We start from the raw sequence: 17,514 nt of genomic DNA, 5'->3' as shown, positions 1-17,514 counted from the left end.
TTTCTTTATACAAAGCTCCGTGGGCATGAGTGGTTAAAAACGCATATTTGGAGTCCGTGTAGATGTTCACTCTTAAACCTTCAGCCAATTGTAACGCTCGTGTCAGTGCTATCAATTCTGCCTTTTGTGCTGATGTTCCTTTCGCCAGTGGCCGAGCTTCTATCACCTTGTCTATTGTTGTTACTGCATATCCTGCATAGCGGATCCCTTCTTTCACATAACTACTGCCGTCGGTATAATATTGAACATCGGGGTTCTGGATGGGAAAATCACGAAGATCTGGTCTACTTGAGAATACTTCATCCATTACTTCCAAACAATCATGTTGACTTTCAGTAGGTTGTGGCAAAAGGGTAGCTGGATTTAAGGTGTTTACAGTCTCTAAATGCACTCTTGGGTTTTCACACAACATTGCTTGATACTTGGTCATACGGCTGTTACTAAACCAATGATTTCCTTTGTAATCCAACAACGTCTGTACTGCATGTGGGACTCGTACATAAAGTTCTTGACCCAGAGTGAGTTTATCGGCTTCAGCTACTAGCAGGGCGGCTGCAGCTACGGCTCTTAGACAAGGTGGAAGTCCGCTGGCCACTGCATCCAATTGCTTAGACATGTAGGCAACAGGTCTTTGCCATGATCCCAAGTACTGTGTCAATACTCCCACAGCCATTCTTCTTTGCTCATGTACATACAGGTAGAATGGTCGTGTGTGATCAGGTAGACCTAATGCTGGGGCACTCATCAAAGCCTTCTTCACATCTTCAAATGCCGTTTGCTGTTCTTGAGTCCATAAGAAGGGGTCGTGCTCTGTACCTTTGATAGCTGCATACAGAGGTTTTGCCAGTATCGCGTAGCTGGGAATCCATATCCTACAGAAGTCTGCTGCCCCCAAGAATTCTCGCACTTGTCTTCTATTCTTGGGTATCGGTATTTGGCACACAGCTTCTTTTCTCTCTGGCCCCATAATTCTTTGACCTTCAGAGATATGGAATCCCAGATATTTGACAGTTGGCAAACACAACTGAGCCTTCTTTCTAGACACCTTGTATCCTGCCTTCCAGAGAATGTGTAGTAGATCGTGCGTTGCTTGCTGACATATTTCTTTTGTAACTGCTGCTATCAACAAGTCATCTACATACTGTAACAATACACACTCTCCTGGGATGGACTCGAAATCCAGTAGATCTTGACTTAGAGCTGAACCAAATAGGGTAGGTGAATTTTTAAACCCTTGGGGCAGTCTTGTCCAGGTCATTTGGCGTTTTGAGCCCGTTACAGCGTTCTCCCATTGGAAAGCGAAAATACATTGACTTTCTGCGGCAATTCGGAGGCAAAAGAAGGCATCTTTGAGGTCTAAGACTGTAAAGTAAGTAGCCCCGCCCGGAATTAAAGCAAGCAGGTTATATGGATTGGGTACAACTGGATGTATACTAACAACCGCATCATTGACTGCTCTCAAGTCCTGCACAGGTCGATACTCATCTGTACCGGGCTTTTGAACAGGCAGCAATGGGGTGTTCCAGGGGGAAGTACAGAATTTTAGGATACCATACCGTATGAACTTATCCAGATAAGATTGGATGTTCTTCTTAGCCTTCTGCGGGATGTGATATTGTCTTAGGCTCACTGGATAAACCCCAAGTTTTAGTTCAATTTTAATAGGTGGAATATTGCGGGCCAGTCCTGGTGGGTTGTTCTCTGCCCAAACTCCTGGTATGTTGAATAAGGACTCATCACTCCTAGGGTTTTGGCTAGTCAACGCTGTATAAAGTCGCCACTCTTCTTCCTTTGGTACGGATAATGTCATAATACCTGAAGGTCCATTAAACTTTAAGGATGTTGTTCCATTTGGTAGGAACGTAATCTGCGCTTGTAATTTAGATAGCATATCACGTCCCAGCAATTGGACTGGACATTCAGGCATATAAAGGAATTGATGTTTTACTACGTGGCCTACCAATGTACAGAGTCGACTTTTAAGAACCGGTTTTTCAGCACTTCTTCCAGTTGCTCCTATTACAGTAATAGTCCTTCCAGATGGAGGAGCAACTAGATTAGTCACCACTGAATGTTCAGCACCAGTGTCGATCATGAACGCACTCCTTTTTCCCCCTATTGATACATCGACCATAGGCTCCGCTCGACCAAGGGGGATGGAGCCCGGTCGGTATCAATAGTCCTCCATGACCGTGTCAGCCAATCCTACAAAGTCCCTGCCTTCTCTATCGCGGGACCTTTGCGCTGCTGGGAAATACCTATCTTCCCTAACACTTCCTCTGTTCCCATTGCTCCCTCTATTACCATTACTCCCTCCGGGGCCTCCTCTACCTCTCGCTCTGCCTCTAAAGTTTCCATAACCTGTCCTAGGTCTGTCTCTCTCACACTGTTCTCTTCGAGGACACTCATTTCTCCAATGCCCTTCTTCCTTACAGTATGCGCACTGATTTCTACTTAGAGGTTCCTCATTCCACTTACTATCGCCTCTATCTGGGCCCCGTCTATCTACGCCTGCGATCGCTACCGCTAGCATGTCTGCCTTTCTACGCATCTTGCGCTCTTCCTCTTTCTTACTTTCTGTTTCCCTGTTCATATACACCTTATTCGCTACCTCCATTAGTTGGGTAATAGACATACCTGCAAACCCTTCTAACTTCTGTAGCTTGCGCTTAATATCTCCGTAAGCTTGGCTGACAAAGGCGGAGTTCACCATTCGGGAATTATCTGCGTCTTCCGGATTAAAGGGGGTATACAAACGGTATGCCTCCAATAATCGGTCATAAAAGACACTGGGCGCTTCATCACTTTTCTGAATCACCTCAACTGTCTTCGACATATTAATGGCTTTCTTTCCTCCGGCTTTCATGCCAGCAATTATAGCGTCTCTATAGGCTCTGAGTTGAACCATATCAGCACCATTTACATTCCAATCGGGATCGGTGTTGGGATAATGTGTTGCGGCCCATGTGATGGATTGGCTTGGTTTAAAGTACGGGCTTTATCCTCTAGCGCTTTAATGGCCGCTTGATTAATTCTTGTCCTTTCCTCATTGTTAAACAAAGTCATTAATAACTGCTGGCAATCAGCCCATGTCGGGTTATGTGTCTGTACTATTGAGGTGAACAGATCAGTCATAGCTTGTGGTTTCTCAGTATACGAGGAATTGTGGGTCTTCCAATTTAAGAGATCGGTTGTCGTGAACGGGACATATACGAAGACTGGGTCAGCATGTGCCATTTGGCCTGCGGCATCGATATAGGCTGACCCGGGATTCAGACGAAGAGGCATCTGATAATGTTTTAATTGTTGGGTACCGGTCAGTTGTCGGGTTTGTATGGGGCTACGTAGAGGGGCGTCAGTTAGAGGTTCCAGTCGGGGAGAAATAGGGCATGAGGATGTGGGAGCTTGGTTTTGGGAAAAGGTAGTAAATAAAACACTTCGAGCCGAGCTAGAAGAAGCTTGACCGGAAGTCTGAAGTGGCGCCAAATCAGGATATTCGGATCTAATGGGGATTGGCTCTGGTTCCGGAAGGGGAGATTTAGTACGAGAGGGGGTGGATTCTGTACTGGAGGAGGAAGCGGAAGTGGATGAGGGCAATGAGGGAAGGGTTGCAGGACTTCCTGCATTTGCGTCACTTCCTCTTAACGGAAAGTAAGGGGGTGGCAAAGGGATCTCGGACTCAGGGGGCGTGTCCAAAATGGGCCTAACACCAGTCCTAGTGGACAAACAAGTCCTAGCCACCATGAGGCGACATTGCTCCTCGTGGCATGTCTGAATCCATTTTGGCGAGTCATTTACGGCCTGCCTCCAACAATCAATATAAGGAAACTGCCCGTAAAGTTCAGGATACCTGATACGTGTAAGCGCTGTACCAGAGTTGGATCCAAACTGCCACGTGGCGGCCATGCCGCAACCAAAGTAGGCCACTCCCTAGTACACAAAGTGACCAAACGTACAGGAGACATTTTAACCCCAAAATCACAAGTTTTGAATCCCTTTTTAAAATTCTTCACCATACAACCTAAGGGATCCGGAATCGTTGACTGCGACGCGCCCATACTTATCAATGGAACGTCGTTGACAACGAATACTATGCACGCGTACTATTCAACAGTCACACCCGTTTCCTCTGGCAACAGCACCACGTGGTACGGTTACCAAGTGAAACGTATACAATAACACAATAAACACTCAGGGAATTCCCGTACACACACAGCTGTTACACCAGTCACTAGATAATCAATATTATGCCCTTTGGCGAAACTATACAGTCACCCACGCTATAATTCTCTATATACGAATTACCCGTCTATAACACACCCCAGTAACATCGTCTTTTACAAATAGCGGTTACAGTGCGGTTAGCATAGGTCAAAGCACAATTTAAGGTCACAATACAATTATTAGTGGTTATGGTGTTAAACATGCAATAGACGACAATGATTAGTACTTATATACAGTGTCAGTAAATATACAGGGTTATGGTACCGTGCACTATAATACAGCAACACACTATTAACACTCTCGCTAGACGGCTGAGCTCGCGCTATCTAACAAGATATACACTTTACTAAACAATCTTTATCACATTTACAATTCCCAACTAAACTATTGGCCAGTACCTTGAATGGACTACCAAAAACAATCTACACACGTTTTGGTTAGCCACACTGCCCAAGCACCACATATAGCGAGCTAGAGGACCGAATTTACACAGACGCCTCTTAGTCGATTACTATCAAAAATCTAGTGGGTTCCAAATTTACACGCCTTCCCACTTAGCCAAGATAGGTTGAGAGCTAGTGAACCGAATTTACACAGACGCCGCTTAGTCTCCCGGTCCCTCCGACCTAGCGAACAAAATATACACCCTAGAACGCTAGTCTAGACAAGACACCGGTGTCCGGCTAGGGCTATTTACACCAGAGCCCCGCCTGACTAACAAAATCAAACGGTCTGACTAAAGAGCGTTCGATCGAGCGGTGCGCCTTCGCTCCTTCCCTCCGACAGAGGGGGCAGATTCCATACACAAATAACCCCTTATGGGCCTACCGCACAATCGGTATACCCCTAATGGGTCTGCCGTCTAAAACAGCACTTGTCTTACCTCCTCGTTCCTGAACCTGAGTTCACACTCATCGACGGGGACACCCCAGCACTTCTCACGTAGAGGCCGATGATCTCCTGGACAACAGACCAGTGGCGCCGAGACGAAGGGAGGTCCACGCAGAAGTTCAGGGGTGCAGCCGTAGAGAACGTGGGCAAAGATAGACCGTCTCACGCCTCTGCCTCTCAGCTACCGTTGAACGATGAGCTTCCCGGCCAATGCACCAAATGATACCGGAGAAACTGACGGAAGCGAAGCACAGAGAGATGGACACAGGTTTCTTCAGGAAGGAAGAGATTCTTTATTGGATCACCGATCGGGACTCAGAGGGACTAACGTCACCAAATACAACAAGTTCTGAGCCCCGGACAATAGTGCAGGCTCCTTATATAGGCACATAACTCCTCCCATATTAAGCTCCACCCGCACATTCTCTTGACCAATCAATACAAATAAGAATTAACTTCCTGCTTGACCGCATGGCCTGTCCAGCACAATGGAGGAGGGGAATACTACATCCTGTATTCTTGCACATGCTCCGTACACTACTGATCGTATCTTGCCTCGTGCAACCAACTGATCGATACGTCAGCATATGCACGTACACATGCCACGTGGTAATCTCGGCCTACTAAATTTATTTTTACCGAGATTCCACCACAATAGGGGCTATAATGGGGATAAAATGTTAAAAGCTGAGAGAATAGTAGATTCTGTAGATAGATCAAAGCTATGTATAGCAGGTATTTTGATCATGTCTGCAAAGCCATAAAATCTTGTCTCCCTATTTTGTCTATAGAGCCCCAATTAGAACAGTTGGTTGGAAGAGGCTGTACGTTTCAGCCAGGAGAAGTAAATCCCTGGCCAATATGCTCTGCCCTAGTTATTAGTGGTAACACAGTGGTTACTTCAGTGCTTCCCAAACTTTTTAGGTTCAAGGCGCCTTTAATATTTCAGTATTTTTACAAGGCACCCGAAGTCAAAATTTCTAGGTTGTATATCTGTACAGCGCTGCGGCATTTACTGGCGCTATAGTGTAATGTACAGTGGTGGTGTTTGAAGGAGTGCTTGTATACATTTATTGTGTTTTAATACAGGGGTCTGTTTGTATGTAATGTTTGTGTTTGATTGCAGGGGTGTGTCTGAATGTAATGTTCACTTTTAAATGTGGATGTACATTTGTGTGAAGTATTTGTGTTTGAGTGAAGTGGTGTGTTTGTATATTTTTTTAGTTTGAATGCAGGGGTGTGTTTGTATGTAATATTTGTGTTAGATTGCAGGAGTGTGCTTGTATGTTGTGCACATACATATATACATACACACAAAAATTCATATAGACACCGACACATACACACAAATTCATTTAGACACCGACACATACACACATATAGATACACACCAACACATACATACACACCAACTTATACACACATGCACCCTGACACACACAAACATTAATACATGCCCACACCATGAAACAGATACACACACTGACATAAAAATACACACCCTAACACACAGATGCACATACACAGATGTGTGCACACACACAGACAAAGAAGCACACTGACATATATATATATATATATATACATACACACACGCACACACGCACACACAGAGATGTACACCCTGACACACACACACTCACAAACAGCTTGACACACACACACATACTCACTCACACACATACACATACACACACTCACACTCATACACATACAAACACTCATACACATACACTCATACTCACAAACATACATTCATACTCATACACATACCCTCATACACATACACACACTCATACTCACACTCATACATAAACTCACACTCATACACATACAAACACTCACACATACACACTCACACATACACTCATACATACACTCATACAAATACAAACACTCACACACATACACTCACACTCATACAGTCATACTCACACTCATACACATACAAACACTCCTAAACATACACACACTCATACACACACTCATACTCACACTCATACATAAACTCACACTCATACACATACACACACACACTCATACACATACTCACACACACTCAGTTCACATGGCCCCTAACACTATAATGTTCCTTTAATGCACTGTGACAGGGAAGCTGTATAAAGTGAATACTGTATTTATTGGCGTATAACACGCACTTTTTCTCCCTGAAAATAGGGGGAAAATTATGTGTGCGTGTTATACGCCGATATACATATTTTTTGCTCCATAAGACGCACTTTTTTCCCCTCAAAAGTGAGGGGAAATGTCTGTGCGTCTTATGGAGCGAATGTGAAGGTTTACTTACCTGTCTTGAAGCGTGGGCCGGTGTTCAGCGTGCACCGCGGTACTGGAACTTCGATTTCAGGTTCCGGTCTCCGGCGGGACTGAAAGGAAGTGCGCACTCCGCACCAGAACCTGAAATTGAAGTTCCTGTACCACGGTGCGCGCTGTGAAGCCGGCCCACGCTTCAAGACAGGTAAGTAATTATGGGACATGGGGAGGGAAAGTGCACTATGGGACAAGGGGAGGGGGGACACTATGGGAGGGGGGGGAGAACACTATGGGATGAGGGGGGGAACACTATGGGAGGGGGTGGAAAATACTATGGGGGGGGAGAATACTATGGAAAGGGGGGGAACACTATGGGAGGGGGGAGAATACTATGGGAGGGGGGGAAATTTCCTGAAATTTCCTTCTTAAAATGAGGTGCGTGGGGCGGAACCAAGCAACCAAGCAGCCCAGACGTGCTGGGCAAGAGCTCCCATGCCTGGGAACAAAAAACGGGGCATCTCGCCCAGCCATCCAGACCCCGGAGCCGCAGACCACGAAAATTGGAACCAGGTTAGGCTACCGCATCAAATGGTGCCTCTTTCAAGCTTCAAATCAGCCTGACAGATAAGCCAAGGTTTGCGGCCTACCAGACGGTCACTCTCCGGGCAGAAAAGCAAACAGTGGGACCCCAGTAAATCACCATCCCTCCCCCCCCCCAGGACCGGTGTGGGTTATCCCGGTCCGCAAAACCAGACACAGACCAACCAGCTACAAGGTACCCCAGGGAGCACAGCAGGCAAGCGGGGACCACGAGGCCTACTCAAAATGGCCGACGGTGGCATTACTCACCCAGACCGACGAAATCCCAGTGACTGGGAAGCAGACTTCAACGCCAGGTTCGAGGCCGTCTGCAGTCAGTTCTGGACACGCCTGGAACAGAGACACAGACCCATGCTACCAATAAGGGTATGTGTGGAACCCAGGCTGCACAAGGAACGACGCCTTAACAGAGGGGAGGGCTCCAAACAGCGCAAATCCGGAGTGCTGCACACGGGGACCAACCCAGGTACAACTCCCGAAATGGGCCCACCCAACATCAGAGCTGCAAGGGGTGCAACCTACCCACGCCGGCAGGGACATCAACGCCAGCAGAGGTGCCCGCGGAGGGCCGGGAATGCGGCCCGATGCAACCACACTCCAAGATACCAGCCACAGACACGACAAGCCCGGGGCAAGCGGGAGAGCAGGTGCAGCAACAGCCCAGACACGTCACTGGTGAGCCCCCTGGGAACGGAGCTCCGCTCCAAACGCGTAGTCCCGGCCTCCAGAACAGGTATCGGCTAGGTGCAAGTGGACTGCCTCACCAGCCGGCTTTCAGCCAAAGCCTACACTCACACCCTGAGAACCTTCTATCTGCCCAAATGTTACCTTACCTGTCGCCTCACCTACAGACTGCAGCACCCAACAAACACGAACTCAGAGACTCTCCTAACACTTTTTACATATATGATTCGTGGCGAGTTCCTAACTTTGGGCAATAGGCCTCTACTACTCAGACATAGTTGAATACGCTTGTTTTATTGCCCAATGCTACAATACCGGTTGGTACTAACCTAGCATGATATACTCAGACATCAGGGCCGGACTGGCCCACCGGGATACCGCGAAATTTCCCGGTGGGCCGCGGCACCTGGGGGGCTGGAGATGGAGAGGGAGCCCTGCTCCCTATATTTTAATAAAATCGCGGCCGCCGGCCGCATGTCGGTGCCGCCGGGTGGCCGGTCCGGCGGCACACTCAGAGGTGATTACTCACCTTGCGGCCGGCGGCACCATCTCCTGTGCTGACAGCTGTCAGTATCAGTGAGTGTGCCGGGCGGCCGGCTAACCAGTCCGGCGGCACACTCACTGATACTGACAGCAGCATAGCTGTCAGCACAGGAGGACTGAGGGAGGGGGCGGAGCTAACTACCAAGCTCCCTCGCGGTTCCCATAATTCCCAGCTCAGCCACATCATAGAGTAATCACTACTCTATGATGTGTCCATGCTGGGAATTATGGGAACAGCGAGGGAGCTTGGTAGTTAGCTCCGCCCCCTCCCTCAGTCCTCCTGTAACAAGGTCAGCAGTCACACAGAAGGGGAAGGGAGGGAGACAAATAGAGGGGAAGGAGGGGGGCAAATAGAGGGGAAGGAGGGGGGCAAATAGAGGGGAAGGAGGGGGGCAAATAGAGGGGAAGGGGGGCAAATAGAGGGGAAGGGGGGCAAATAGAGGGGAAGGAGGGGGGCAAATAGAGGGGAAGGAAGGGGGCGATAGAGGGGAAGGAAGGGGGCAAATAGAGGGGAAGGAGGGGGGGCAAATAGAGGGGAAGGGGGGCAAATAGAGGGGAAGGAGGGGGGCAAATAGAGGGGAAGGAGGGGGCAAATAGAGGGGAAGGAGGGGGGCAAATAGAGGGGAAGGAGGGGGAGACAAATAGAGGGGAAGGGGGAGACAAATAGAGGGGAAGGAGGGGGACAAATGGAGGGGGAGGGGGGAGACAAATAGAGGGGAAGGGGGAGACAAATAGAGGGGAAGGAGGGTCAAATAGAGGGGAAGGGGGGAGACAAATAGAGGGGAAGAGGGGGGACAAATAGAGGGGAAGGAGGGGGGCAAATAGAGTGGAAGGAGGGGGAGACAAATAGAGGGGAAGGAGGGGGACAAATAGAGGGGAAGGGGGAGACAAATAAAGGGGATGGGGGGAGACAAATAGAGGGGAAGGAGGGGGACTAATAGAGGGGGAGGGGGGAGACAAATAGAGGGGAAGGGGGAGACAAATAGAGGGGAAGGAGGGTCAAATAGAGGGGAAGGGGGGAGACAAATAGAGGGGAGGGGGGGAGACAAATAGAGGGGAAAGGGGGGAGGCAAATAGAGGGGAAAGGGGGGCAAATAGAGGGGAAGGGGGAAGACAAATAGAGGGGGAGGGGGAGACAAATAGAGGGGGAGGGGGAGACAAATAGAGGGGGAGGGGAGACAAATAGAGGGGAAGGGGGAGACAAATAGAGGGGAAGGGGGAGACAAAGAGAGGGGAAGGAGGGTCAAATAGAGGGGAAGGGGGAGTCAAATAGAGGGGAAGGGGGGAGACAAATAGAGGGGAAGGGGGAAACAAATAGAGGGGAAGGGGGGAGACAAATAGAGGGGAAGGGGGGAGACAAATAGAGGGGTAATAGAAACACAGGGGAAGGGGGGACACAGAGACTGAGGGGTAATAGAAAGACATCAGGTTGGGGGGGACAAAGAGGCAGAGGGGTAATAGAGAGACATAGGGCAAGGGGGGACACATAGACAGATTGGGTAATATAGAGACAGGGGATTGGGGGGACAAAGAGAGGGGTAATAGAGAGACACCAGGGAAGGGGGGACAAAGAGAGGGGTAATAGAGAGACACAGGAGAAGGGGGGACACATAGACAGATGGGGTAATAGAGAGACACAGGGGATGGGGGTACAAAGAGACAGAGGGGTAAGAGAGAGACACAGGGAGGAGATGGGGAAGAGAGACACACAGAAGGTTTTTTGGGGGGACAAAGATACATACAGTAGGGAAGGGGAACAAAGTGACACAAGATTTGTGGGAGGCAACGCTGGGCTGGGGAAAAAGAGACAGAGAGTGGCTGGGAGAAGAGAAAGAGGCACACAGAGTCTGGAGTTAGAAAGAGACACACAGATGAGATTTGGAAGGGGAGAAAGAGACAAAGTGGCTGGGGCTAAGAACAACACAAAAGGAGCTGGGGGAAAGAGAAATACAGAGGCTGGAGAACAGTAAAAAGAAACACCCAGGGACTGGGATGAAGTAAAAGATGGGTCGCTGTAAGAGGAAAAAAAGGAGACAATTGGAGACAAGATACATTAAACGAGGTAAAGGTAATAGTCGTAAATGTATCTGATCCCGACAGTAATACACACACACACACACATATATATATATATATATATATGCATGTATATTGATGTGTGTATTAGTAACATATAATTATGCCTATAATATTTACACATATAGTAATATACATTTATATATGCATAATACACACATAAATGTAATTAATATATATATATATATACACACACATATATATATATATATATATATATATATATATATATAAATAAATGTAATGAGCACGTATTGGCCCTGTCTTGTTGCTAGTTGCATACTCATGCACAATAACATATTCAAAGTGAAGAGCGCACCCATAGAACTTCAAAATTAACCAGATCACTTCATCTTTTTAGTTGTGCAACTGCAGACATTCAGCATTTCAGTACCATTACTAAAATGTCCTTAATAGGCCAAAGTAGTTGTACTGAAACATTGATTATATGCAAATGTACGTCTACTTAAAATAAAGGCGCTCTTTTGTTTATTTTGAAGCCCTATATGCGTTCCTTCGTTGGAGTAAGAGTTTTCAATTTCAAGTTATTTTTTCACCCTCTATATCAGCACACTATTCTGGCGCGACGCATTATTGGGCTGGTATAGAATTTTTTTCCAGGGCTGATTTTAGTTCCCAGTCCGGCCCTGTCAGGCATGCCACTTAGGCATAATGTTCGCTTGTCTTCTACAGCTCAACCGTGTTCAGTACCCCAGGTCCCTGCATATTTCCTATAATCTAAAATAGTACAGCACACATGACACTCTAAACTAAGCTTAACCCTATACCGCATACTCTTACTGAAATGTCTCCATACGCTAAACAAATCTTTAATCCTAATGTTATTTCTTTTAAGCTTGTAACCTTCAAACCATATACCATAGTCCATCAGAAAATCACACTGTGCAACTCATGTAAATTCACTTGTAACTGACAAGTTGATCTATAACTCGAGGAAACTACATTACATAACATTATAAAATGTGCTATGTTTAAACTTGCCACGCAATTGTACAAATAAGTTGACAGATAAGGCGGTAATTGCTATTGTGGCTTTACCTGCTCCATTGTATTTTCTATTGCCATGCACAATAAAATAAAGAATAAAAAAAAAAAAAAATGAGGTGCGTGTTATACGCCGGGGCGTGTTATATGCCGATAAATACGGTAATTACTGCAACAATTAATGTAATTATTGTCAGTTATTTAATAACCTGTAAATATGTCAAATGCAGTATGTTGGGAATGGGAGGACTGAGAGACCTCTTAAAAGCAGGATATCTGAGCATGTAAGGACTATTTCTGATTATAACACAATATCTCCAGTTGGTAGGCATTCTAGGACCTATGCGGTTAATTGCCTTAATCTTCACCCTTTGTCAAGATTTGTCAAGCATAGGAAAAATGTACAAGACAAAGTAGACCCTGTTTTATCTTATATTTGAAATAGAAATAGATCCGAAAAAAAAAAAAAAATTTTAGGTCCTTGCTTTGTTAGTGAAAAGCGTCAGGTGAACCAAATAAAAAGGGTAATTTCTAAATAAGTAAACATATTTTGAGGCCCATTAAGCTTTCCATGAAAATAAATGGCCATAAAGGAGAACTATGTTCCTTTGTGCTTAACTGCCAACAGTTAAAACCCCCAGCAATAGCTGCTGATTTTTACAGTCTCAGAATTTTCATATTGTCTATAAAATATAAAATACCTGGGATTGTGATGGCTAGTGTGTACATGTATAATAGCAACAATATATTATTAAATCATTGCGCAAGATTATCATCATCATTGCTTTATACAGCATTGAGACATTATGCTTTGCAGGCTGTAACGTGTAAAGTTTAACAGAAGAATCTGACGTTCAGACACAGATAATGCAGGAGATTAGCTTGCTCTGATGCTTGCAATCTAGGAGGGAATAGGTGGGGTTCACGTATCAGAGTAAGAACAGAAAACAATATATTGGTTAGATTGGGGATTTTATGTAGCTTTTAGGTGACTGGATTAGTAGAAAAAAATATTAAAAAGCTTTTAGATATGAATCTTGGCGAGCAATTAAAGTAGAAAGCCCAAGATTACGTGGCAGGGAGCCCCAGAGTTGGGCAGCAGCTTAAATGTGCTGACTCAGTATTACGTGCAGAAATAGACGTAGCAGAATAATGGAGGGCATTGTATGAGTATTTTAATTATTCTTGGGGGAGTGACTGAACATAAGGACTGAAAGAACTAGTCTGGTAGTTGGTTATGAAAGGCTTTGTAAATGAAAGCTAGAAGTTACATTTTTTGTTTATTGGATTGAGTGCCAGTTTTGGGCTAGGAGAGTGGATCAAAAGAAGTGAAGTTTGTGGTATAATAGCCATGTTTTCTCTCCTCAGTAAGACTGAGAATTTTGAATCTATTTGGCGTAAAACAGCTTCTATATCCCAACTTTAATTTATGAAAGTCACGGAGTAAACTAGAAAAGGGTTTCTATCAGCAATCTGATCACCGTGAAACCTGACCAGTTATGGGTCCAATAGTGAGCAATATTGTAGCACCACATTGTGTACTGGCAACAATTGTAGCTTGCTGTTAGATACCATCATTAGGTTTATAATTCTCTTCTGGACTGAATGAACTAGAAATTTGATTGTATAAATTGCTAGTTTCGAAATTGTAAAAAAAGAAAAAGTCCTACCATATTCTCCATTATGTCTTCATTAATTTCAACACTTACTTTCCATATTTAGATGTGAAATATCCAGACCACAGAGACCCTAGCATGCCTCCAATGCAGTAACTTGATACAATGAATGACCAAAGAATCCTCAGTGAATCTTCCCCCATGGGTTTGCTGTAATGATGTATCCATGTGTCATTGATGAACTCCTTTATAAACTGGAATTGAAATATACGCACCATATTATCAAACCTTTTACCAACCTATTCACTTTATCTGCAGTTGCATTTTTTTTAGTGGTGAGATGACCTCAGTAGTACGGGAAAATGCCAATTAGGTAGTTTTCATTTGGTGAGTTTTGTTTGATTGTTTCAGTCTGTGTCCATGTATGGAACTGGAGAACAGAGACAGTTTTCTTCTCTGGATTGGATCTTTGTGTGTAGTATTTGAATGTAGATCCCTGTGGTAAATGCTAGAAGGGATGCAATCAGAAATTTTGGGGCCCGTTACACATCTCAAGGCCTGGGCCCCCTGTATGTGTAGTGAATGCAGTATCTATGTAGTGGATGCAGTGTCTGTGTTTGTGTAGTGAATGCAGTATCTATGTTTGTATAGTGTATGCATGTATGTGTAGTTGATGCAGTGTTTCATTGTGCAGTGAATGTGGTATGTGTGTTTGTGTAGTGGATGCAGTGTGGGTGTGTTGTAGTGTATGCAGTGTGTAGTTGATTTAGTGTGTGTTTTGTGTAGTGGATGCAGTGTCTTTGTAGTAAATGAAGTGTGTGTATAGTGGATGCAGTGTATATAGTGGATTTAGTGTGTGTGTGTGTGTGTGTGTGTAGTGCATGCAGTGTGTGGTATTGGATAAGGGCTTGGGAGGAGTGAACAGTGTTTGCTTATTCCTCTCTCCCTGTGCTGTACCCAGCTGTACTGGCTGTAGCCCCTGAAGGCGGCCCTGAATGCTAGTGTATGAGTTACTTAGGTGAAATCAGTGAATTGCAAATGCTTCTCACTTTTGATTGTTGTGTTGTTTGGTGTGTGGGAGCCTGGGATAATTCAGTTAATGATGTACCTAGGATTGGTATGACATACTGCTTTCTTTACATAGCTGTTTGCAAGTGATGCTTTAGACAGTACTCACAAGAGAGGGAGAGTTCAAAACAGAGATATGGAACCCGTACTGGAAGGAGCCTCCAATACCCAGAACGAAAATCATCAATAAGAGGCCACGATATTGAATCTGATTAATATAATTAGAAAACATAACTGCACATAGCCATAATATAACAAATATTCAAAGGGTTATTTACTAAAGTGAGAATTTAAAGTGAATTTCAAATTTAAGACCAGAGTAGCCAAACTGAAAGCATAGCTGATTTAGATATTTTCCCAATTTGGTTATTTTTACTTTACATTAAAATTCACTTTGAATTCTCACTTACTGAATAACCCTATCAGAATCACACAATCCTGGTTGCTAATCATTAGCCGTACAAGCTAAAGTATGGACATAGTATGGAGGGATTTTAACCACATTTTTCCAATATAGTTGTCCTATTGCATTTCCAAAGGGCAATATATTCTATATGTGGAAGGCAGAAAAACTTTGATTTTGACAGTGGCAAAATAGTGATCAGTGGATCAGATAACTGACAACCAGCCATAGGTGTATAAAGATGGCCGTCAGAAAGGGCGAGTGGAAACGTTAGGCAAATGATTTCTTAAAAAAGGTCCATGACACAAATGTAAAGAGGCGGGTAGCCTGGAATTCCGGAGGTGTATAATCTGTAGGACCGAGATATTATTTAAGCTCTGGAGACGGTTATCTTACATTGTATACTACTGCACAGGTTTTATCATAACGCCTCTCCTATTTAACAATAAGGAACTTAACTGATGTTACTATAAAAATGAAAACCCTCGATGGGGGGCAAGTGATACAGAATGCATAAAGTGGATTGTTGTATGTGCTAAAAGAGTTATATTGGTATTTAAATGTATGTTCCTGTATATTTTGGCTTCTGCGCAAGCCCACAAGTTGTGATATTCTTGCCTTCCCTATCGTGTGCAAAAATAAAGAATTAAAAAAAAAAAAAAAAAAAAGGTCCATGAACTGAATACATGGGTATCCCAGGCTGTCATTGTCATCCGTCAGCAGCAATATTTAATGGAAATCTAAAGGTATCATAGAAGGAACACTACTGAAGATAAGATCATGAATGAAAGAGCTAAGAGAGGGCTAGATAGATAGATAGATAGACAGAAAGAGAGATCTAAAGCATTTTACAGAGACATGTACTGTGTGGGTAATCCTGGGTGTGTGGGACAGTTATGATTATGAGTATCTCCTTATTGTATCCAGCTCTGTGTGTTATTTATCTATATTTCACTCAGCTCTGCCTGTTGTATGGGTATCTCTGTATTGTATTCTCTATTGTATTTTATAGATTTATGTTATGCCAAGCATGTTTTATTGTTTAAGCATCTCTGTATTATACTCAGCTCTCTGTATTGTATGAGAATCTCTGCACTGTATAGCGAGGAGTAAAATTTTGGGGTAGGAGTCTGGCGCCCCACTATCTAAAAGCTTCACCAGCTTTGCCTTTACAAAATGATGTGGTTTGATGTATGTCCTCTTGTTAAAATGGCACCAATTCCTCTCTCAATTTTTTTTTGTGCTCCTTTTTGAGTGAAAGGTCAGAACTCGTGGTGCCAGAGTCGTCTATCACAAGGCCGTTCAACTTATTTAGGTGTAATGAGGTAGAACCATCCTCTTTAGCATTGCATAGCTGTAGAACATTAACTAAAGACTAAAGCTACTTTTAAATAGTTTCAGATTGTTTTATATTAAGGAAATTGGAACAATCTACCATAATTCCCCCCCAAAGTACATGTTTTATAAATTGACTGTTTTAGATGGAAAATTGCAAAAGTAATTTCCTACTTGCAAATTCTAATTTTCTTTCCTTCTATTTTCTTCCTGTGTCCAGTTCTGCACTGTTATTGTAACGCTAAAATTCCAATGTTATAAGAGAACTTCGAAGCCAAAAGGATTAGATGACATATTATAGTTACAAAACAATATAGAAACAGTACATATTACAAGCTGGAATGCCATTTAATAAAAAAAAACTGTGTTAGACATTAAAGTCAAGAAAACATTGTAACTATTTTTTTTAATAATATTTCATATAACAAATGCATTGCTTCTTGTGACTCTACCATGAATGATGGCGATTATTGGGTACTTACCAGATCCCGTAGCCACAACGATGCCATATCTATAATGATTACAGATCACAGTGTCACTCAGGAACAGTCTCACACTGAGCCTTGGGACACATCAGAAGAAGCAGAAAGATACCTGAAAAAAAAGTTAATTTGTTACATACTCTGTTTATCATGGGTTAAGATTAGATGATGGATTATATATTTTACGAAAGTTTTTTGGGTTTTTTTTTGTGACCTGCCTTGAGGAAACACTGTCAGCTACTTACTAATGATGCATATGCAATTTCAATAGCTGGAAATATATATAATACAAAAAGTGTACTCCGAAAACTTT

General features: G+C 44.0%; 1 protein-coding gene across 1 annotated transcript in view; it reads right to left on the bottom strand.

Annotated features, from left to right (window-relative positions):
• The window catches only part of LOC134611012 (solute carrier family 2, facilitated glucose transporter member 11-like), a 29,821-nt gene extending 12,535 nt beyond the window's left edge, over window positions 1–17,286 (bottom strand). Inside the window, exons 1-3 of the mRNA XM_063454497.1 lie at window positions 17,202–17,286; window positions 15,091–15,189; window positions 14,007–14,167 (exon numbers count right to left, since the gene is read on the bottom strand). Of these exons, the coding sequence (XP_063310567.1) occupies window positions 14,007–14,167; window positions 15,091–15,189; window positions 17,202–17,228 (287 nt within the window). The 5' untranslated portion in view covers window positions 17,229–17,286. The remainder of the gene's footprint in view (window positions 1–14,006; window positions 14,168–15,090; window positions 15,190–17,201) is intronic.
• Between the last annotated feature and the right edge of the window lie 228 nt (window positions 17,287–17,514).

Source organism: Pelobates fuscus, chromosome 5 (assembly GCF_036172605.1).
Source record: "Pelobates fuscus isolate aPelFus1 chromosome 5, aPelFus1.pri, whole genome shotgun sequence".
Lineage (NCBI taxonomy): Eukaryota > Metazoa > Chordata > Amphibia > Anura > Pelobatidae > Pelobates > Pelobates fuscus.
This window is presented reverse-complemented; position numbering and strand designations above follow the sequence as displayed.